General features: G+C 32.8%; 2 protein-coding genes and 1 non-coding gene across 5 annotated transcripts; 1 reads left to right on the forward strand and 2 right to left on the reverse strand.

The window, feature by feature from the left end:
- Positions 1-11,073: 11,073 nt before the first annotated feature.
- Positions 11,074-11,156, reverse strand: TRNAL-UAA (transfer RNA leucine (anticodon UAA)). Its single transcript has one exon. It is a non-coding gene; the product is annotated as a tRNA-Leu (tRNA).
- A 115-nt stretch (positions 11,157-11,271) lies between these two features.
- Positions 11,272-15,148, forward strand: LOC145589616 (splicing factor U2af small subunit B-like). 3 transcript variants are annotated; one of them, XM_081646271.1, is made up of 6 exons: positions 11,272-11,607; positions 12,756-12,842; positions 12,938-13,019; positions 13,141-13,267; positions 13,352-13,807; positions 14,737-15,148. In XM_081646271.1, the coding sequence occupies exons 1-5, from the start codon at positions 11,371-11,373 to the stop codon at positions 13,791-13,793; spliced, it is 975 nt and encodes a 324-aa protein (XP_081502397.1). In that variant the 5' UTR covers positions 11,272-11,370; the 3' UTR covers positions 13,794-13,807; positions 14,737-15,148. The 3 variants fall into 3 exon arrangements, with proteins under 3 accessions (XP_081502397.1, XP_081502396.1, XP_081502398.1); XM_081646270.1 differs by having other exon boundaries at positions 14,806-15,148; XM_081646272.1 differs by lacking the exon at positions 14,737-15,148 and adding an exon at positions 13,921-14,729.
- Positions 15,149-16,283: 1,135 nt separating this feature from the next.
- LOC145587860 (histone deacetylase HDT1-like) lies at positions 16,284-19,209 on the reverse strand. Its single transcript, XM_081644534.1, has 9 exons — positions 19,090-19,209; positions 18,177-18,247; positions 17,885-18,090; positions 17,494-17,564; positions 17,303-17,418; positions 17,060-17,173; positions 16,891-16,975; positions 16,668-16,788; positions 16,284-16,577 (listed from the first exon to the last, which is right to left on the reverse strand). The coding sequence occupies exons 1-9, from the start codon at positions 19,106-19,108 to the stop codon at positions 16,517-16,519; spliced, it is 864 nt and encodes a 287-aa protein (XP_081500660.1). The 5' UTR covers positions 19,109-19,209; the 3' UTR covers positions 16,284-16,516.
- Positions 19,210-23,841: the final 4,632 nt, after the last annotated feature.

Here is a 23,841-nt window from a genome sequence, read left to right on the forward strand (position 1 = left end):
ACATCTCTTTTAGACTAGGAAATCATATTTAAATCATTAAAACCTTTTTCCCTTTTATGGGTAATCAAACTCTAACTCAGTAATTAAAAAGTAGTGTGTATAACTAAATTCCAGCAATTGAGGGCTTTAAACTCATTAAAATGCTTAATATCCGAATATTTTATGACTTTATATAATATATTTTTATAAAAAAATAATTTATTTTTATTTATTAAACAAATTTCCTAATTTCATATTTTTTAATTTAAAGTTCGAAAAGTTTTATAACCCTATTTCGTGTACAATTTAAAGCCTACATAAATTATTTTAAACGCTATAAATATTCTTAAACTTTAAAAGACGTTTTATTAAAAAAAAAAAAAAAAAAAAAAAAAAAAAAAAAAAAAAAAATTAATGCAGCCGAAGCCGTTTTCCTGTTCTTGTAGATTCATTAATCAAACCCAAAATTGATTCTTGTTAAAATTCTTTATTTTATTTTCCAATTTTCCTTAGCTTATTCATTGATTTATAAAGAAGCCCCACGATATGTTTGTTTAATTTTGTGAAGGTTGTGGATTGAACTTGCAAGGTCAGTAAGATTTATGTCTTGCTTTGAATGTCGTAGTTCAATTGCAATTTGTCGAAAGGTAATCACAAGAAACTTATATTGGAGTTGTTTGTATTATATATCGTATGTATAATTATGTATGAATTCTATGATCTATTATTTGTAATCTTATACGCATATATTATTAATTATTATGATATTATATGATGTGATTGGATTTGATCGAGTATCGTATTATTTTATTGTATATATATAATTGATCGTACAACTATGCTAGGGTTTTTAATGTTGTTGTTATTATGGACTGTTGTTTTATTGAGGTTTTAGGGTTATTAATGCAGAGTATTATTTTTGGGTTGTGAGATTTGATTATATTTGGGTATTAGAATTATTTTCCTATAAGGGTTGAGACGTTTTATGAATCGAATTGTTGTGTTATTTGGGAACATGTGTCATTGTTGAGATACTAAATATTAGCTTGTAAATGATTATTTAATCAAGTATGAGATCAAAAGGTTGAGAATTATTATTTTGTTCTTAGTTTGAGGCTCGACATTATATACCTTAATGCTTGGCATGTTGGTAAGAGGATGATAATCATGAGTTAAGAATAAGGTACGATCTTTATTTATATTTTTCTATGGTCCCCTACAATGGTATTTGGCTCGTATGTGGTCTGGTTCAAGGTGTTTTCTGGTTATTGAGAGTATTCAAGTTTTTATACTTGTTGGTTTATTTATTCGAATTACTCATGTCCAAGGCTAGGTATAGAACAAAAGGCATGGCACACTTATTGGTTATGAGTTAATTGAGTGAAGGATTGTATTATTATTCTAGGTTTGATATAGTACAAAGTTTTTAACCTTTGAGGTGTATATGTGTAATGTAATTTCCAACTACATTGTTTAAGTGATCTAATTATATAAATATTCTATTATTCATTGTATTCTGATATGTGGTGATTACTCAGCTTTTTGCTGGTTTGCGTGTGTGTTGTTTTGTTGTGCTATTTGTGTTTGCGGCCATGTCTTTTTCTTATGGTGGCCCTACGACGATCTATTTTGAAACTTGTCCTTAATGGGTGAGTAGTCAACTTTGTTTAAGCAGGTTAAACAAGTGATCATAACTAAAGGAGCTCGAGTTTTGTACAGTTGCATTTATTAGTTTTATTGAGTTGTAATTATTGAGATTTTGTAAGCCTTAGCACTTGACAGGTTGTCAAATGTGGCAGTAATACCTCCGATTTAAGTTTATGCTTCTGCGATTTTATTTAAAGGTTGTTTATTTTTCCTTTATTTATTATTTATTATTAGCTAGTAAATCGGGGTTGTTACAGATATAATAGTAATTTAACTTATTTAGTTGGGGGGTGGCATTGCAATTTTCTCCCCTGTTCTTCCTCCATTCTTCATATACAAACTCTAAATAGATTTGATTTACATTAATTTATCGTGGACCATTAATACCGGAGACACTAAAGTCGTTATATCCCTACCTTCTAAAAAGTATGAGATTACTCTTATGAATAGTGTGTTGCCAATTATACCCTTCAAAATGAGCATTTACATGTTTAACCATATTAATATGTACAAGCTTTTATTGGGAAATTCTCAATGGTAGCCCTCTCTTTTTGCTTTTTCTCAATGATAGCCAATTTTTTTTCCAATTCTCATTGGTAGCCCTAAACTTTCACATTTTTACAACCGTAACCTTAATGATGATTTTCCGTTAAATCTAACTACGGTCTACGAATTCCAATAATTATAAAATATATATATAAAGAGAGAATACCCCCCAAATACCTCCATCCTCCTTATTTCACCTTTCCCTTCAACCTCCAAACTCCATAGATTTAGCTCTCCACCTTCACCATTATTTGATAAATTTGTAAATGTCCATCAACTGCTTTTCATTTCTCCATACTCCCCCTTTTTATTTTCAATCAATTTTAGGGTTCTTCATTTTCGTGGATGGGCTTTTCGTGCATATGGGTGGTCAATTAAGATTTTCATGGGTTGAGGTGGGTGGGGTTTTCGCAAGGGTATTTCGTTTTTGGAGGGGTTTTGGTAGGTGTAGGTGGTAATTTTGTGAGTTGCGGGTTTCTTGGGTGGGGTTTTTGTTGGGCAGCGATTCCATGGGGTGTTTTCGTGGGTGGGGTGGATGGCTGATTTTGTGGTGGGTTTTGGGGTTGTTGGTGGCCAATTTCGTGGGTCTGTGGGAGGTTGCTATGGTTAAGTGGAGGGGAGATAGAGAGGGGTTGGTTGTTGCAATGGAAGGGGGGATGGAGATGTAGTGGTTGTTAGAGTGGAGGTTATTGCGGGTGGAGGGTTTTGGGGTTGGAGGTGGCTGCCATGGAAGATGAGTGAAGGGAAGGGGAGAGAAATTGGTTAAGAGAGAGAAGATGTTGACAAAATTTAAAGTTAACGGATATTTGACGGTTTAGACTTAATAAGGTTACGGTTGCAACTTTTTAAAAGTTGAAGGCTACCATTGAAAATGCAAAAAAAAATTGGCTGCCATTGAGAATAAGCAAAAGTAAGGGGCTACCATTGAGAATTTCCCGCTTTTATTTTACCTTCATCAATATGTTAATTGGCTTCTTGTTTTTTCCATTCATTGATGTTAATTTTCCTACCTATAAAGTACTTTCTCCGTTTTCATTTAGTTGACGCGTTCAATTTAGGCACACATATTAAGGAAGGGGGAGAAAATGATAAAGCAAGTCGGGTACACTAAAAAACAAGGTAAAAAACATACCCAAGAAGGAAACGTATCAACTAAAAAAAACATCTTAAAAAGAAATACGTGTCAACTAAAAAAAACGGAGGTAAGGTTAAAATTACTCCTATGAATAGTGTGATGTCAATTATATCCTTCAAAATGTGCATTTACATGTTTAACCTTATTAATATGTACAAGCTTTTATTTTACCTTCATCAATAATAATTGGCTTTTTTTTTCTTTTTTTTATTCATTAATGTTTTTTTTTAATACTATTTAGAATAGTGTGCGGATATTTATACCCTATAATATTTGTTTATATAGCTTTTCTTATTAGTATAACCAACAAGTGAAAAAGCTTTTCGGACATGACTAACTATGGCACGCGCATCGAGCGCGTTAGCCACCTTAGTCTATTAAATATAAAAAGGTTACTATGTCAAATTAAAGGTTAGTACGTTAAAATAAAAGTCATTTTGTTATTATAAATAAAGGTCATAAGAGACAAAACTTTTTTAATGAAAGTTTAATATACTAGGCAATATGAACGTCGGCTGAGGGTATGAGACGTGTGTATTTCAGGTTCACAATAATATCAAACGTCACACACTTTTTAATAAAGATCTATAAATCACTATGTTAAAATTGGGGTCACTATATTCAATATAATGTCAGTTGCGCGCGTATGTACCTCAAATCCACAATACTTTTATTGTGAACTAAGTCCACATAAGTTTTTTCCTTCTTCGTGACATCTAGAAGCATTCCTTTATTCTCCATTGAATCTCCATTAAAGCTTGAACAAACTTTCACAGCATGTCACTATATGGCCATGTTTTCTCCACTCATGTCTCCACAAATTGATGTTACTTTGTTGAAAACCTAGCCAATATATGACTATATCATTTGCAAAAAAAAGTATATTACATGAGGTGTAAGTAACTAAAATTGTAACAATTTATATTATTTAGAAGAAATAATACGAGTATAAATAATAATTAAAATTGTAACAATTTGTATAAATAATACGAGTATCATACTGCCTGTAATGCACTTGCATTGTAAGGTCCATAGGTGCATCTTAACTTAGAGTGATGAATGTTATTCACAAGTCATCCACCATGCAAAGATATTGTAGCTCTGCATAACCCCTTGGGCCGACCATTGTAGCGCCAAGATAGCGAAGTCTGATGATGGGGGAGGAGGAAGATTAAAAAGAGATGGTGGTGGAGAAGCAGAAGTAGGAAGTATCGTAATGAAGAGAATGAAAATAATGTAGATTTTTTTTTCTTTTTGTGTTTTTAGCAAGTAAAAAAATTATGGTGTCACGACTGTGCTACAAAACAAGTATTGCTTTATATTTAGTTGTAACTAGTTTTAAGTCCCGTGCCATGCACGGCTATAAATTTAAAAAAAAAATCATTTTAAATTAATTATATGTAACAAATAAAATTCAAAAAAAAAAAAAAAGTAAAGCAATAGTTCAATATGTAAACTTACTCAGTTTAAGACATATTTAAATAAATAAGTTCAAACATGCGACATTTTGGACTTTATTGGATCATTCACATTGTGTCTCTTTCAATTCATTCCCTTTGGTTTTTTTTATCATCTTAAATTATTAGCCCTATATCTAGCTATATCCAAAGCCTCTCTTTTTTTTTCTTCTTCTGATTTGATCTATGAAACTATTAATTATTTTATATGTAAAGACGAAGTTATATATAGCTAGTATTGATTTAGTATGCAAAACGTTTAGTATAACACAATTGTTGTCAAGCTTTAATTTAACTTTAAAATATTTGATATTTTGTACAGATTTGTGAATCTTATGGTTGACTTATTATATTACTTATATATAATATGTTATTAACTTAATATGTTCCACCTTCCAATTGTTTCCTTTAATTTCCTTAAATAAAAGATAGGAGAAGAAAAAAGGAAAAAAAACAAAAAGGCGGGAAAATTTTTCATAAAGTAGTGACAAGTGTCATTACTTATTTGCTTTTAGTATAGGTTTATAGATTTGTAATATAAATCTAAAGGAACTCGAGTATATCGACCGCTTAACTTTATATCAAATGAAAGTTCTTGTTGATTATCTCTTCATATTGTGGAACAGTCAATTTTTAGAGCAAGCACAATTTTTGCTTTATTTAACAAACAATTCATTAGTTGTTGCTGATTTTATACTTCAAGAAGAGAATACATATTCTTGTTAACACTTAACAATAATACCACTACACATTCTTTCCCTTCCTAAGACCCTAACTTTTAACATTTATGTTTCACCAAATTAAATCATATTTCAGTTCAATTCCATTTGCATGTACCCGGTGTACAGTATTTTTACTGTACATCGGGTTTTTCTCACGTGCAACTTATTTATTGTTTTTTTTTTTTTTAAATCGCGGAATTTAAAATCGAGGAATTTTATACCTAAAAATCAAAAAAACGCAGAACAATGGAGGAGAGAGAAAGTGAGAAAACGCAGCTCTCGATCATCCATTGAGGAGAGAGAAAGTGAGAAATCGCAAAAATTGCAAAAAACGATCATCAATCGAGGAGAAAAAAGGTTAGAAAACGCAAAAATTGCAGAAATCGATCATCAATCAAGGAGAAAAAAGGTGAGAAAACGCACAAATAGAAGAATTCGATCATCAATTGAGGAGAAAATAATTGAGAAAACTTACAAATTGCAGAAATCGATCATCAATGGAGAATTCGACTTTCGATACAACAAAATGCAGCAATCTCATTCACGAATTGCTACAAAAACAGAGGCAAGTTGAGACTGAATTTGAAATCGATTTAAATCGATCGATTATAGAAGAAGAAGAAACTTATTGTTTTGGAGATGAATTCGTACCAATATTCAACCATCCAGACAATGCAGATGAAGCAATTGATAATGCAAATGAAGCAATTGATAATGCAGAAGACGTAATACACAATGCTGAAAATCAAGTGGTTCCTGATAAATCAATTGATTCAAATTCAGAACAAACAACCAAAATAAATGCAACTGAAGGTAATTTCTATAAATTTTTGAGATTGTATGCAAAAAAGAACCCTTTGAATACATAATTGTTACCCTTTTTATGCATAAACGTGACCCTATTTATGCCTAAATGTTACCCTCAGATAGAATGCAGAACTTTTGAGATTGCATGCAAAAAGTAACCCTTTGATTGCCTAAATGTTACCCTTTTCATGCTTAAAAGTGACCCTATTTATGCACAAATGTTACACTCATGTTGTATGCTGAAAATTCAGATTGTATGCAAAAAGTAACCCTTTGAATGTCTAAATGTTACCCTTTTCATGCTTAAAAGTGACCCTATTTATGCACAAATGTTACACTCAGATTGTATGCTGAAAATTCAAATTGTATGCAAAAAGTAACCCTTTGAATGCCTAAATGTTACCTTTTTCATGCATAAAAGTTACCCTATTTTCACACGAATGTTTCCCTTTTTTTATGCTGGCTGTGGTTATTATCTGATTTGTTTGTATTAAATAACAGATACAAATCCAATTGATGCTTCTGGTTTAGATCTTAGAGGATCATTTGTTGGTGTGGTAAGAGAGACTTTTGAAGAAATTTTGGAATTGTATGAAAAACATGCTGCTATATTGGGATTTTCAATAAGAAAACATACAACTAGATTCAAACAACACACAAAAATAGTAACTGAGAAAAACTATGTGTGTTCTGCTGAGGGAAAGAGACATTCAGGTCAGAAGAAAACAAAGTTAGTTGAAATGGTTGATGAAGAGGATGTAAATGTAAAAGCAAGAAAGCCAAGACAAGTAGCCATTACAAGATCAAATTGCAAGGCATGCATAAGAGCAAAAGTGAATAAAGAAGGACAGTTTGAGGTGGTGTCTCATGTTATTCAGCATAACCACGAGCTAACAAAGCCACAGTGGCATTATTTGCATCGTTCTGAAAGAAAAATGACAGAGGAAAAAGCTGAAGCAATCAAAACAATGAAATCTTCAGGTTTAACTACAATGGACACTTACTATTACATGGCTACAGAGGCTGGAGGAGAACAGAATGTAGGCCATAGTGTTGTAGATCACCTGAATTTCTGCTCAAGGTTAAGAATGGAACAAATTGAGGCTGGAGATGCTCAAACTTTAGTGAACATTTTAAGTCAAGAACAATCAGAGGATCCAAACTTCTTTTTTAGAGTGAAGTTTGACAAAGAAGAAAGAATTTGCAATATCTTTTGGAGAGATTCAATAATGCTAGAAGACTATAGGATATATGGAGATGTTCTTGTCTTTGATACAACATACAGAACCAACAGATATAATCTTATATGTGCTCCATTTGTTGGCATAAATAATCACTGGCATAATTGTATGTTTGCATGTGCTTTTATTGGGGATGAAACAACAGATTCATTTGTGTGGTTATTACAAACCTTCTTCAAAGCTATGGAGGATAGAAAACCAACTTCAATATTCACTGACCAGGACCAAGCAATGGCAAATGCAATTCTGGAGGTAAAAGATTTATATTGACATCTTACAGATTTGAGATCTGACAATAAAGTTTTTCTTTTCACATAAAAGTTACCCTTTTATCTGCATAAAGTTATCCTTTTTAGTGCATAAAGTAACCCTTTTAACAGCATAAAGTGACCCCTTTATTTTCAATGCAGGTGATTCCTAATACAAGGCATAATCAAGTCAACCATCATCCAAATCAACCATCCTAGACTCCACTTTTGACAAATGCAGAGGTTGCTTCTCAGTAAGACCATAATCAAGTCTCCATGACTGAATGATACGTTTATCTACACTACCTTCTTCAGGAGTCTTCTGAAGTTCAGGAACAACAATCTCACTCATAGGCAAGCCAAAGACATCACATATATCATTTTTAGTAACTACAAACTCTTTACCAGCAGCAATAGTGAACATGCAGCTACCACCATTAAAGTGTTCAACCAGCCAATGTAGCATTTGACGATTCAAAGTTTTCAATTTCAGATGTAATAAACCACCAAAACCTATTTCTTCAACAGCTTTTTGTTGATTAGGACTAAAAGTACTCATCATTAATTCCAATGTGTGTGGTCTGCACCTTGCAATCAAGGGTCTTTTTTCCCTAAATAATAATAATATAAGTAAAACAATATCAGAATCAGAATCATGATATATATGATTAAAAAATACAAAACAAAAAACATTTATACTTACACAACAGTATCAGAATCAGAATCAGAAACTACTTGCAATTCAGCATCTGCTTTGGCCTTCTTAGATACAATTTTAGACTTCTTAGGAGCTGCTTTAACCTTCTGAGGCTCTGCTTTGGCCTCCTTAGGAACAGTTTTAGCCTTCACAGTTTTAGACTCTGGTTTGTCCTTCTCAGGAGCTGTCTTGTTCTTTTTAGCAGGCTCTTTACCCATTCCTTTTCCCCTTGAAGGCAATTTATAACGATATCCACCTATTGAACCACCTATATCTAATTAATACAGAGGATAACCATAAATTACAAATTCACAAATTACTCATGGGAAAATTTAGAATATATGCATAAAAATCCTTTTAAATGCAAAAAGTGACCCTTTTAAAAGAATAAAGTGACCCTTTTTACTGCATAAAGTCACCCTTAAAATACAACAAGTAATCCTTTTAACTAAAAAGTAACCCTTTAACAAGCATAAAGTGACCCTTTTAACTATATAAAGTGACCCTTTTCACTGCATAAAGTCACCCTTTAAATTACAACAAGTAACCCTTTTAAATACAAACGTGACCCTTTTGACAGAATAAAGTGACCCTTTTCACAGCATAAAGTGACCCTTTTCAAAGCATAAAATAACATTTGTCATGCATATAAATAACATATGTATATATTACTCACACACAATGCACAATGCACAATGCACATATTACTGGTACTCAAACACATATACACAAACACAATGCAGATATGCATACTATTCTCATAATCTAACTAAAACCTAACATCAAAATTTGAAGAATAATGAATAAAACTTCTAAAAACAAACATGCAAAATTTGTTTAACATGTAACAACACCACAACACATATATATCAAATTTTGAACCAATTATCACAATGAACAATAAAATAAAGCAAAATTAAACATAATAACTTCAAAATTGAAATTCAATTATCATAATATGCATAATAAATCAACAGAAAACAATAAAAAATAACATACACTACTAATTCGACATATATAAGCGAAAATTCAATTGAAAATTCGAAAAAATGATGAAAAATTTAAATAAACACACCTTCTTCAGCATCTACAGCCTTCTTTGTAATCTTCTTCTTCACCATTGCTGAAACTAACACTACAAAAAACGAAAACAAAATCAAAATAAAAAAACCTAAAAATCGAAGAACCAAAACAATTTAAACTAACAAAAATCTCAAAAAAATAAGTAAACTAACCAGAATTAAGCGATAAACAACTTCACAAGTGAAAGAAAAGAGAGAAAAAGCTCGAAAAGCAACAATGGAGGACAGAGAAAACGATCGCAATCGCAAGTTAACTGGTTTTAGAGAGAGAAAAACGAGGAGAGAGAAAGCAAGAGAAAAACGAGGAGAGAGAAACTTTTATTTCTTTATTCAATTTTAGCAATCATTACACCGCACGTGCATACCCACTACATTGCTTGCCCGAAAATTTCGCCATTCATTAAATTAATGAACACCGGCTTTTTTTAAAAATTTGTGATTTCAGTTCTCTTAACCTCAATCACATTCTTTCCCTCCTTAACTTTGAACATTTATGTTTCACAAAATTATATTCTAGTCCTCTCTCTACACCACAAAAAAAAAAAAAAAAAAAAAAAAAAAAAAATAGTCCTCCCTCAATTACACTCTTTTCCAGTTTTTCTCCCTCACTTAAAATTTATGCTTCACAAAATCATAAGTATTTTAGGAAGATTCTTGCTTTAATTGTTAAATGTGATAGATGCTCCTACGTCAACTACCATACAAAATCCCCCATTGCAAATTGTTACGTAAAATACTTTTTTACATGTTTGTTTTTATTGCATATTCAAATATAGTTTTCTTTAGGGTATAGGGTTTATTCTTTTCTTGGAGACATAATTTTTTTTTTTCTTGCACAAAATAAGAAACGGAGGCAAAAATATTTTTTTCTTGCACGAAATAAGAAAACGGAGGCAAAAATATTTTTTTGTTGCACGAAATAAGAAACAGAGGCAATATATATTTTAGGGTCCTGAGTGCATTTTAACTTAAAGTGACCGGTGCTATTCATATGTCATCCACCATGCAAAGAGAATCTTTGTCCGGGTGTTGGGACCTTGTTCCATGTTATGGTTTTGCATAGCCCCTTAGATCATTATAGCGCCAAGATATCGAAGGCTGATGATGGGGTGGAGGAGAATTATAAGAAGGGGGAGGAGAAGGATTAGAAGGAGATGGAAAACAGAAGTAGTAAATATCGTAATGAAGAGTGTTTAAAAAAAATTAGAAACCATTATATTTTGGAAAATTTGCTTTATATAATTCTAACTCATGGTACGCCGGCCACCAGAGTAGGTATATTGAGAAATATTTAGTCTATTTTCTCTATTATATTATTTTTATAATATATTTTATATTAAATGATATATTTTATATTATTTATATAATATACATTTAATTTTATATTTTATATTAAATATTTTTTTAAATACATTTTATGTTAGTAATTTTCTTACTACCCAAATAAATAATATTTCACCTCTTTGTTAGGCTAATAAGTTAAACTAGTATAAAACAAAAAATAGTGCTAAATGCTGGCTGTGGGGTTCGAACCCACGCGCACTTATGTGCAGCAGATCTTAAGTCTGCCCCCTTAACCACTCGGGCAAACCAGCTAATATGTTTACTTTTTCACAATCAAAATATATAAACAAATACTTTGTCGTAAAACAAAATTATAGAACTATCCAGAAACCATAGAACTAATTATATCCCTCAATCTCGTGTTCTTCAATCTTCTACACAAACAGTGACAAAAACAAGAAGAAACCCTAGATCGATCTCAATTCTCAGAGAGAAAACTCAGAAAAAAGCTTGAATCAATCAACAATGGCGAAAAACTTGGCCTCCATTTTTGGTACTGAAAAAGATAGAGTTAATTGTCCTTTCTACTTTAAGATCGGAGCATGCAGACATGGCGATCGATGTTCAAGGCTTCATACTAAGCCTAGTATTAGTCCTACGCTTTTGTTGTCTAATATGTATCAACGTCCTGATATGATTACTCCTGGTGTTGATGCTCAGGGTAATCCTATTGATCCTCGCAAAATTCAGGAACATTTTGAGGTAATTTTTTAGTTTGATTTTAATATTTTTTTTGATTGATTGTTTTTGGTTCGTGTAAATCTTAAATTACGTATTAATTTTGGATTAAAGTTTGCAGCTGATTAATTGATTCTGCTTCAGAATGATTTCAAAATTTTCGCAGTTGATTATTTGTTTGTTTTCTGTTTGTATCAATCTAAATTTATGAATTTTGAAAGTTTTGCATTTGATTTATTGATTTCTTTTGCTACTTCGCTTCGTGATAATCTAAAATCATGCGTTTATTAAAGTTTTGCAGCTGATAATTGATTGTTTTCGGCTGTGTTTATTAAAAATTTTAAGTTTCCTTAAGTTTTACGGTTGATTAATTGATTGTGTTAATCTTAAGTTATAAAATTTCCTCAAATTTTTGTGGTTGTTTGATAATTTGTTTCTGGTTTTGGATAATCTAAATCTAAAACTATGCGGTTCTCACTATTTATTATTGATTGATTAATCGGTTCTCTTTCGTGTTAGAAAATAAATTAGATCGTGAAAGCAGTCTAATTTTGCTTGCAGATTAGTTATTTGATTGTATTAATTTGTAATGTTGGGTTTTCTTTTGGGAAATTATGATAAATTAAAGTTATGGTGAGCTGATTTCTTAGCGATAACCTGTTGTGTTGTGTGCTTGATTGCTTGTATAAGAGGATTGTGGAGGTTTTAATATTGTCATTCAAGAAACTTACTTGGCGTTGGTAACGAGAAAGATCGTTGTTTTTCGGGGATTGAGGGAAATTGTGATTGGGTGCTTGTTCAGTTGATGTAGTTACATTGCTGCTAAGACTACTGGAATTTTGCACCAGGAGGATGATCATAGGGAAAAAGGAAATGTATTATTTTTTCGAGGACATGATGTTAGTTGTATGCTTGTGTGTTATGGACCTTGTTGTTTACTTGCAACTTTTTTAGGTAGTCAATAACTCACTGTCTTGATAGTATAGATACTTTAATGGGTATTCTAAATTAAATTATTCAAGAATCATATTGTTTTGTAGTGTCTAAGTTTAATGTGATAAATACTTTGGACTGGAATTTAGCACTTGTAATTCTTCTACAAGCAAATAATTAAGTTGGATAACATTTTGTCTCTTGGCCCTGATTATTTTTATTTTGGTATGAACTCCTAGGATTTTTATGAAGATCTATTTGAGGAATTAAACAAATATGGAGAAATTGAGTCTCTAAATATCTGTGACAATCTGGCTGACCATATGGTAAGTATGTTTATCACATTTACATTTCGTCTAGCCATAATTTTGAAATGTGCAGCCAAAATCTTAGTTGTGCTGTTTCATCCAACCTTTGTCAGGTGGGCAATGTTTATGTTCAGTACAGGGAAGAAGAAGAAGCTGCTAATGCACATCGTAATTTAACTGGGAGATTCTATGCTGGTATTATACTATTTTTACTTTTAAGCCTTGTTAGAATCTTGCTTTGGAAGCCTTTTCTGGGTTTTATATAGATAATGAATCATATGATATTAATGCAGTTGATCTGCAATGTGCTTTGTAGGTCGTCCTATTATCGTAGACTTCTCTCCAGTCACAGATTTTCGCGAAGCAACTTGCAGGCAATATGAAGAAAATAATTGCAATCGAGGTGGATATTGTAACTTTATGCATCTGAAGAGGATCAGCAGGTAAGTTCAATGGTGTCTTGTTGATATTCTTTCAGCTGTATGTATTGCTGGAGCCTGTGTTAACTTTTGAATGTGTATGGTCAGGGAGTTGAGACGTCAATTGTTTGGGAGGTATAGAAGAAGACATAGCAGAAGCAGAAGCCGTAGTAGAAGTCCATACAGACGCAGAAGCTATGACTATGATGACCGACACCATGGGCGTAGTCATAGCAGCAAAAGACATGATGATAGGGATAGCTATTATGAAAGTAGAAGCAGGAGGCATAGAAGCACTAGCCCTGATCACAGGCGGGGAAGAAGCAGAAGTCCTGCTAGTAAGAGGGACAGAAGAAGCCCTAGCAGGGAAGGTAGTGAAGAGAGGCGAGCAAAAATTGAGCAATGGAATAGGGAAAAGGAAGAGGCTGCTAAGATGCAGACTGATGCTGGCAACAGTAATGATGTCTATTACAATGAAGGTGCATGCAATGGTGAAGAAAACTATGGATTCCAGCAGCCAGTACAACAAACTCATCAGGAGGGATATTGATTAACTTGGACATGGTTCGTTTCTTACTTTTTATTTATTCATGGTGTGGCTTGTTAAAGATTACTCACAATGGCTTAGTCCAAAAGTTTAATTAAATTTTTCTTACAGCCCATTTTCCAATGTGCAGGTGTGCAGGTTCACACTTAGGTCACATATGGAATGTGATGTGTTTTCTCCTTTTTATTAACAAACTTCTTTCATATTGCATGATGCATGTTGTGTTCAAAATGTTTTCTTCTCTAAGTTCCCTTTTTCAATCTTGAATTCATCATATTTTTATTCCGACAGAGCTGTTAATTTTGTCTAGTGTTGCATGCATATTAATTGTTTGTTCTGTGACTTCTTTTAAAGGCAAAATTATATGGATAGAACTCTGATTTAGATTCATCTTCCTAATTTCGTGTTTAGTATCATACCATTCTCTTCTCTATCAAAAGATTTTTTTGCAAAAATTTCATTGTGTCTTATTTTTAACTTTTTATCTTGCCCTCTAATCAAACTTATCTTAAAATTTTATGTTTGCATCTTTCTTTGTGTATGTTTCTTTCTGTGGTAGGATGTGCAGGCTTAACCTTGCTCTCCAATATCTCCTAATAGTCATATTTCATTGTAACTTATACATTGGTTAAATCTTTGTTTGACATTTTGACATCCTGCTGTGTCATTCAGTTACAAAATATTGTAGATTAAAAAACTCTTCATTGTTACTTAATGTTCTATAATGCTTTTTTGCTGTATGATTTTGTTGTCTTAAAATGGTCCATGGACATAATTCTGTTTAGTCTGGTTTTTAAAAAGAAAAACCCTTATTTGATACAGTCAGGAATAAGCCACAGCACTTCCAGAGTAGTGACAGCAAAGTTTCTCACATGGTTGTTTTTTAGGTTTTATCCTCCTCAATAATATATCCTCGGTCAAGATCTTACGTTTATGAGTTTTGCAGGTGCAGTTTTTCCTGCTTCAGGAACAAGCATCTTTTTAACCTGAGTTTATGGTGGAATTTTGTGTACAGGTGATCTATTTTTGGAAATATTGGAGGGTTGCGTTTGCAGGTTGCAGGTTGTAGGTTGCAGGTTGCAGGTTGCAGGTTGCTGGTTCTTGGAAAGAGGTGTTTCGGGTTTAAAGGGTTTTGAAAGAATTATGTAATTCTGTTTCTTTTTCATTTGATCTTAAGCTTTAGTTGGATATTAAACTTTGTAGCGTTTTGTATTTTAGACCAACGGTTTAGCAGGAAGTTTAGGACTGCCAATCTTACTAATTTAATTCTGTAGGATACTAGTATTGGATGCTTGCTTGTACTGGACAGACATAATGTCAATTGAGCCAATTGTGTTATTTAGTAAACAATTTTCTTATTGCTTCTTGTCAATAGGAATGCCATCTTACTGGAGTTTTTGTTTGTTGAAATTTTGCTGTCATTTAAGTTTGTTTGGCTAGTAATAGTAGCGATTGTGATATTACTGGAAATTAAATCTAGGACTTGTTTAAGTTTTCTTGACTTTAGATTTTATGTATTATGTATCTGAATTCAATGTTGAACTGGGGAAGTACAAGTAGCTTTTTAGGGAGCAAGTGATTAACGAATTCCAAGTTAGGCCGTTGTAGATATTAGGATATATATCAACACTTGTTAAAAATGCCCCAAAACAGATGTGTTTGAATTTATTTTTTTTTTTTTTTTTAACCATGACTCGCGTATGGGTTAACATTTTTTGGCAATGTTGGAGGGTTCCGTTTGCATATTGTATGTTATCGAGGAGTTTCGATCACCAGTTTAAAGCCTTCGAAAGGAATTACTGAAGCTTGTTTCTTGTTGTTTCATCTGAAGAGGGGTGGTGAACTTTTTTTCTTTTACGACTCGCTTGCCGAAAATCATTCCTTCAATCCTTTCCTTGGCTAGTGATTGTTCTATTCGCAGTAACTCCTCAGAATTTCTAGAATAAGTCGGTACTTTCTGGTTTCTAATGTATGTATGTCTTTATATTATGCAGACCCTTTTTTTTTAATATGAAATCATGCTATATATCTGAACAATTTTTCAATCATACAGTTAACCCTTGATAGCAATACTGAATAGTAGAACATCAAAACACAATATTAACATAAACATGTTTTATGAAGGCAATTTTTACTGAATTCATTTTAAAAAACAAATGAATATGGCAGGATTTGTTACTTCTAGGGGATACCAATCACTAGGGGCCTATTTTCTTTAGATTATTTTCAGTTCAGTTCGTAATTTTCTTCTCTCATAAAATATTCAATTTAGTTCAACTCAATCAATCAGAACAGACCTTAAGTATACATGTGGAAGATAAGCAGGTAAAGAGCATTTAAGGTAATTGTACCCCTAAGTAATTACTCCGTATGACTGGTGCATCTCTCCCATATTTCTAGAAACATCCCCAATTCAGAGGGGGGAGGTAATGAGCAACACCATAAGCAGACAGACATAATACTACAGTGGAAACAGACACGACACAACACAAGTACTCATAAAATTTCGACTTAATCATTGATATAGCAAATATTTTGCAGGAATAACATAATATTGAAAGTTCTACTCTGATCTAGATAACATCCTCCGACAGATAGTCACATCCCTCCCACAAACAATTGAAGACCCAAAAAACCAAAAAAAGACACCAAAATTTGAGACTAAGCTCCTTCCCCTCTTCTTTTCACTAATCATTCATACAAAACCCATTTAAATGATGAACACTCTACTTGGCAGAATGCTTGGCCTTGTTGTGAGATTGCAGAGCAACGTCTGAGTTAAAGGTCCTGCAAAACATTGACACAACATGTCAGCTTCAAACCAGAGACATTTCAAGTTTACAAATTAGATGTATACAAATCTTAGAATAGACTTACTTCTTGCAAGAATCGCAAGATGCTGAGCCAGCGGACTTGGAAGCTGACTTGTCACCAGGAGTCTTGCCACCTTTCTTCGACGGGTGGGGGGTTGCTGTGTGAGCAGCACCCTTCTTTCCATCTGGCAGACGATCACATAGGAATTGTCAGTCTAAAGCAAGATACAACATGCGCAACTGTATAAAAGAGGAAGATATGCTGCAACTGGACACTGAAAGCCAACCTGTTTTCTGGGGAGTGACAAGCTTAGCCTTCTTAGACTCGGGTGTCTTAGCATCAGCGTTAGGCCTTTTCTTGCCAGATGCAGCCTAAAACACAAATACATAAGATAAACAATGCTAACTTGATACAACTATATTATATACTTCATAGATAGTAAAACGAATGCCCACCTTTGCAGGTGCCTTTGCTGGTGTGTCCTCATCTGACTCATCATCATGGTCATCATCCTCTTCATCATCGTCGCTGTCACTACTAACTTCACTGCTGAAAGGTGTTGGCATGTCCTGCAATAGCAATACATACTCCAGGTCAACATATATACCACAATCATAACAAAAAAAAAAAAAAAAAAGATTAACTTGTGCAACAGTTAACACATCTAAATATTATGTAAGACTATGAGTTGGTGGTACCTCATCACTAGAGTCATCATCATCACTATCATCTTCATCACTGTCTTCTTCAACAGGAGCATTTTTGACAGGCTTCGCAGCAGCCTTTGGCTTAGGAGCTGCAGCAGCGGCTACTCCTGAGACATAATAACATCAGGCCATGCATAAAATAAACACAAAACTCAAATACTTTGTTCTAAAAAAATATCTACCATTTTCTTGCTGCAAAATTGGAACCTCTTCATCTGATTCATCATCGTCATCAGACATCATTTCATCATCAGTGGCACAAGAAGAAACAAAGTCAAGGAAGCCAGATAATACAAGTCAAAATAGAAATAAATTCTTTTAAGCAATTGAATAACATAAAAAAAAAAATTTTTTAAAAAAAAAAAAAAAAAAAAAAAAAAAAAAAAAAAAAACCTGAACAACACATTCAACAGGTCAGGTGTGAACTACTAGCGTTATTCGCACAAACTAAAGAAACTATTTCTGCACATCTAATATATGTTAAAATTTTAGAGCATCAATCACTTTCAATTGCAATATTCAATATAAGACCAATGAAACAAATTAAAGCTAAAAATTGGTTAGCAAGGATATCTCATGGGCATCTCTGTCTGGTATCCCAAAAAGTGAACGCTTCCATTCTTGTAGTTGTGCGAGATCTCAAACTCAGAATCAAACACCAAGTCGAAGGACAATTGAGGGGTGGACTGGCTTAGAATTCCAAGAACATGATCCTTGCCATCTACCTTGACACGAAGTACTACAGGCTCGTTATCCTTTTTCACGTCACTTAGTGTAGCCTGACAAAACAGAAAAACCAAAGTAAGCCTACTATAAACTCCAGCATTTAATCAAAGCCAAGAATTCTAGGTACCAATTCATGTACCTGAGATAGATGGATGACATTGCCAAATTCGAGTTCCACCTTGCTAGACACCTTGGACTTAACCTCAACACCTATACAACAACAAATGCGCAAAATGACTTAGCACTTGAAGAGCTACTGTCGCCGCAAGCCCGCAATAGACTGGCACACATGCCAAGGAAAAGCCACACTCATTCATCATAACATTAAGCCTAAAATTGCATACACTCTCATTTTCACAACAAGAACACTCCAAAACAAACATAAATGACAGAACAGGTGAAAACTGAAGTTCCACATACCCCTAAAAATGGGGTAAAAGTGTAAAACTGACCTAATTACAACCGTGTTCGGCAATAAGAGCTATTCAATCTAATTGAGACTATGAACTACCTAAAACAATTAGCTAAATAGGTGACGGCAAAAACAACATTCCAGCATTCAAAATTTTTCTGATTTAATTATATTTTAGAATCATAATCTTAAATTTTTTTTACACCTTATGTTATGGTTCATTTCAAACTTTCAAAACTTCAGCAAATTTTTTTTACACAGTTTAAGCTACATTTCAGTACTAATTATCATGAAATTTCACATTATATATCAACACCAACATAAAATCAAATGAAAATTCATATATCATCATCAATCAAACAGCGAATATATTCACGAATTTCAAAACTACAGAAAACTGAATCAAAAACACCAAAACCTAAAATCAACACACATATAATCACAAACAACACAAGTCCATCAATCAAAACAGCTAATATCATACAATCAAATAAAACTCCAGCAATAATAAACAAAAATCAAAATGAAAACTCCGCGTAAAAATATCGAACACAAAATCAAGTAAAATTGACACGAAAAACAACAAAAATCCAGAAATTTAAGAAATCAAAGAAAAATTGAAGAGTTTGATTAAACATACCCCAAAATTGCATAGACATGGCGGAAGATCGAAGATGAAAAATAGGGGTTTAGGGTTTAAGGAGGAGAGAGAGAGGAGCGTTTTGCAAGAATTTGAAAGAGGCGGAAGGGTTTAAGGGAATATATAGGTGAATTGCAGTCCAGCTTTTCTGCTTCTTGTTTATTTATTTTTGTTACCCATTTTACCCTCACTAGGGTTTTCTTTTTTAAAAACTTTTTTTTTTTTTTTTTTTTTGGTTAAAAATTTGTAGTTTTGGTATTGGGCTGTGTTAGAATTTAAATGTTAGTTTGGTCAATACTCAATACTCCCTCGGTGTTTTAATAAGTGTTACAATTACCAAATCCGGTCGAATTTTAGTAAGTGTTACAGTTCCTTTTTTTGGTAAAAAACTACATTTAAATATTATATTTCTCTTCTCTCATGGCCCCCATCTAAACCCACTGCTACTTTTTATTATATTATTCTTCTCACATTCATTACTTTTCAATAAACTATTTTTTTTACGAGAAGAAAAAGGATTTCATTAATGAAAGATAGCCAAACGGCACTTACAAACAATTCCTAGGAAATCTGAAATTCCAATACAAGTACAAATCACCTTAGAACTAGTTACATCGCAAATTCGATCAACGGTCGCCTTAATAAAAAAACTTCATCCGAACCAATACAATATGTGAGTTAGCACTAATTCAGCTTGAGATCCACGGATGAGTAGTTGTTTGAGTGAAAAAACTCATATGGCCTTCTAGATACTTCTGGAGACGATGAAACCCTAAATCTTCAAACTTTAGCACACGAACAAACAAAGAAAATAACCCTAATTGAATAAACACCATCATAAAGATGGGATCCATTTATTGAAAGCAATTAAAAAGTTTTTTTTTGAGGCTTACCACCGGTAAAAACACCATGTAACACCCCCAAATCTTCCTCTACGGAAATACTAGTATAATACGTATAATTATACCGTAGAGATAGACTTAGGCGTATTACCGCCGCGTGATTACGCAAGTGTAGGGAATATTTCAAGCCATCCCACACTTGAGCCCCACTGTGATCATACACTTAAGTATGGTGACGTCCAAAGGGAAGGAAGCTAGAGCAAAAGAGTCGCCAACAAGTTTTAGGAACTTGTAAACCGTTCACAAGGTGAAGATTACACCCCTTAATGATCCATGAGATCGTCAACTCCAAAAGGTCTTGAACCAAATAGGGTTCGGGGATGAAGGTACAAATCCAACCTAAAAGAGATTGAACCTGCCCTAAAAATAGGCCTCTTCTTCATTCTTCTTGTATTCATGTGCGCTTTCTGACTAACATGCAAACATTAGGTTAACCCTAAACCTGTTTATCTATGTTGGTTGAATATTAATGCACAAATAAAACTATTATTGGCGATCACTTGAATTATAATCAAATTAGCCTAAACAAGATTATTAATTATCTTATTAAGCGTGATTACAAGTACAAATTCCCTTTAAACATGCATAAAAAGGTGTGATCAAGCAACAACAAATAAAATATAATATCAAGCAACATAATAATTATCATAATAATCATAACAATTATAATCATGTTAAAGCATAATATTAGCAAGATCCTAGGCATGATACTAACAAGATCAGTAACAAATCCTAACATGTCACTAAGCAGTAAAGATCAAAGCTTTAGCCCTAACATGATACTAACATGATATTGATATGATATTAGAAAGCATAGGAAGCACCCTAAACATTATACTAGAAAGCAATAATAACATCCTAACCATGATGCTAGGAATTAATAAATAACAATCTTAACATGATTTCTATACCATAAGATCAATTAAACAATTAAAGTACTTACTTGGATGCCTCGTATCTCTTTCTAATAACAAAATACACGCGTCAGTAACTTCAAAAAAAATATAAAATCAAACAATTAAATTAAATAATTGAAATAGAGATTAGGGACTAAACCCTCGGAAATTATAACCTTTCATGTCTAGGGCGAAGGCAACTTCGAACTCGGCTAGGTGTTTCTAGATCTCGTGTATGTGGAATTTTGTTTGTGAAAAGATAAAGAGATGAGAGCTTAGAATTTAGAGAATAGATTGATTGTAGATTGGAATTCCTTGATTCTTGATGAATAAAAACGGAGGTTCAGGACCCTATTTATAAGAAAACAGTCCGAAAATAGGTAGAATTTGATAAGGAATAAAACTCCACGCTGTCGCCGCAAAACCAGACTTGTCGCTTGGCGACAAGCTCTGTCGCGTGGCGACAAGGCTTGTCGCGCAACGACAGTCTGGATTCCTACGCGCTTTCAAACACGGAGTCCACTTATCAATCAAAATTGACTCGTAAAGTCCGTATGAAAACTGAAATCGTATATAAAATAATATTTATTCCAAGTAAAACTTATCAAAATATAATTATTAATTCTAATTTTATTAGGACTTAAAAGAACCTTTTAGAGAATTCTAGAAGACTATAATTAATTCTAATAAATTTAGGAATAATAATTAACATTGGGCCCTCCCCTATATCATCGGACCACATGTAAAGATCAACTGGGCCCAGTTTAGTATTTTGGCCATAACTTCCTCGTTATTCATCGGAATTGGGCTTATAATATATCGTTGGAAAGCTCTTTGCAAACCCCATCCAACTACACTATTATTGGACCTTAGTCGGGGACCAAACTAAACTGGATTGGCTGTTTTCATAAAATAGAGTTGTTTTTTGAAAATAGAAAGAAAGAATTTTAAATAAAAACTAACCGCAACACGTGACCCTTCACACTTTCACTTTATTCGATTATCATTCGACGCAAAAGGTATTCATCACTGGGTTTGGTTTTGGGGAGACACAAATGGGTGTCTACAGCAAGGCTACTCACACTTACTAAATAAATCAATACTTTGCAGCGGAAACTTCAAAACTCTTCTTTATTATAGAACCAATGTCATGAGTACTCAAATTAAATACAAGACCAAAACTCCTAATTTAGATGAAACCAAATCCCGGGACTCCAATGCATCAATTTATTCACTCCACCTGAAATAACACTGCTTACCATTACGGTAAACAGGACGAACCAAAACAAATAGGAAGTACGAGTTAGCAAAATATGCTAAGTACGATAAGTGTAAGATAATTAAACTCAATTTATTCGCAAACATGTTTTAAAACCAATTCCAATAATTAATCCAATAATTCCAAACTCATGATTCAAAACCAATTCTCAATATTCCAATCTCAATAATCAATAAAACCAATTCTAATTATTTTAAAACCAATTCCTCATATTAAAACCAATAAAACCAAATAAACCAATTCCTCTCCTGAGTGTGCACACTCCCCAAGCTAGTCTCCTTATGTTACAAGGCTATTCTAGAGGAAAGACCCGGTCATACAAAGTCCAAGGCCTTATCAATAAACCAAATCCGCATAGTGGGATTACCAACATGCTTGTAAAGCATAAATAATAATAATTCAATAAATCCTCTTTAAATCCAATAATTCCAACCTTTAATAATAATAATTCAAACTCGCTTTTTATTTAAATCCATATGCTTTCAAAATCAAACCTTTTAAACATGAATAATAATTTTAATTATTTAAAACATGATATAAAATCAATACTCCAATTTATTTAAACATGCTTTTATTTCATAAATCATATTTTAATTCAATCATCAAAAATCATTCAAACATGCTTATTCAAACCAATCACTTTCAAGGTATCTAACCACCTAAGGTACCTTGATCCTCGCTTAGCAAACACACACAAAAGGAACTTTAAGATTCTTGATCGAACACACCCTACAAATAAATATAACCTTAATCAATATAAGGTTAAAAAATAATCACAACAACTAAAAACCCCCCAACTATATGTACATGAACCTTTTAAATTAATTTTCATAAACATCATTAAAAATCTAATTTTATATAATTAAAACTACTCATAATAATTTTTATAAATCCCCCATAATAATAATAATAATAATAATAATTGAATAAGAGAAGAGAAGAAGAAAAGATAAGAAACCAAGGAAAAGAGAAGAATTGAATTTTCGTTGGAAAGAATAGGCAGAACTTGCAGAGGCTATAACTCCTTTGATATAACTCCGAATTGGGTGATTCTTGAGCCTAACCTCAAGGATTTTTCAAGAGGAACAATCTTCTGTGAAACAGCAATACTCCAAAAACTGACCAGAAGTGTCCGAAAATTGGCTTCAAAGATAAACGGATGATTTATGTAAAAAGAAGAGAAGAAAAAAAGAGAATTGGTGTGAAGAATGTGAGAGGTATGGAGGGGTATTTATAGGCTAGCTCATGCAAGACTTATAGCAAGAGAATGTGGGAAGAATGACAAGTAGGGTTTAAGGGATTACTTGGAGAAGTGAATAAAAGTATTAAGGAAAATTTTGATATTAAAGAGATTGTGTATAATTGAATATGGAAGGTATGTATGTCATGAAAAATATTAAGGAAATTGGAATTACTTGGGGAATAATTAAGAAGAATGAATGGCAAGAAAATATGATGATTGGATATTAAAAAGATGGAGAATTAGAATTAAGGAAAATAGGAGATTTTGGGAGATAATCAAAATATAATTTTACCAATTAAATTCCCCCAAAATATTTCATGAGGGCCGAAAATATGGAGCTTACCATAGCTCTAATTTTCGGATTCCTCTAGATATATTTAGGAATATTTTGCTCGGTTTTTAAGGAATAAAATAATTGTATAAATAATATAG

The sequence above is a fragment of the Chenopodium album genome, chromosome 17, assembly GCF_948465745.1.
Source record: "Chenopodium album chromosome 17, dcCheAlbu1.1, whole genome shotgun sequence".
In the NCBI taxonomy this organism is placed as follows: Eukaryota; Viridiplantae; Streptophyta; class Magnoliopsida; order Caryophyllales; family Amaranthaceae; genus Chenopodium; species Chenopodium album.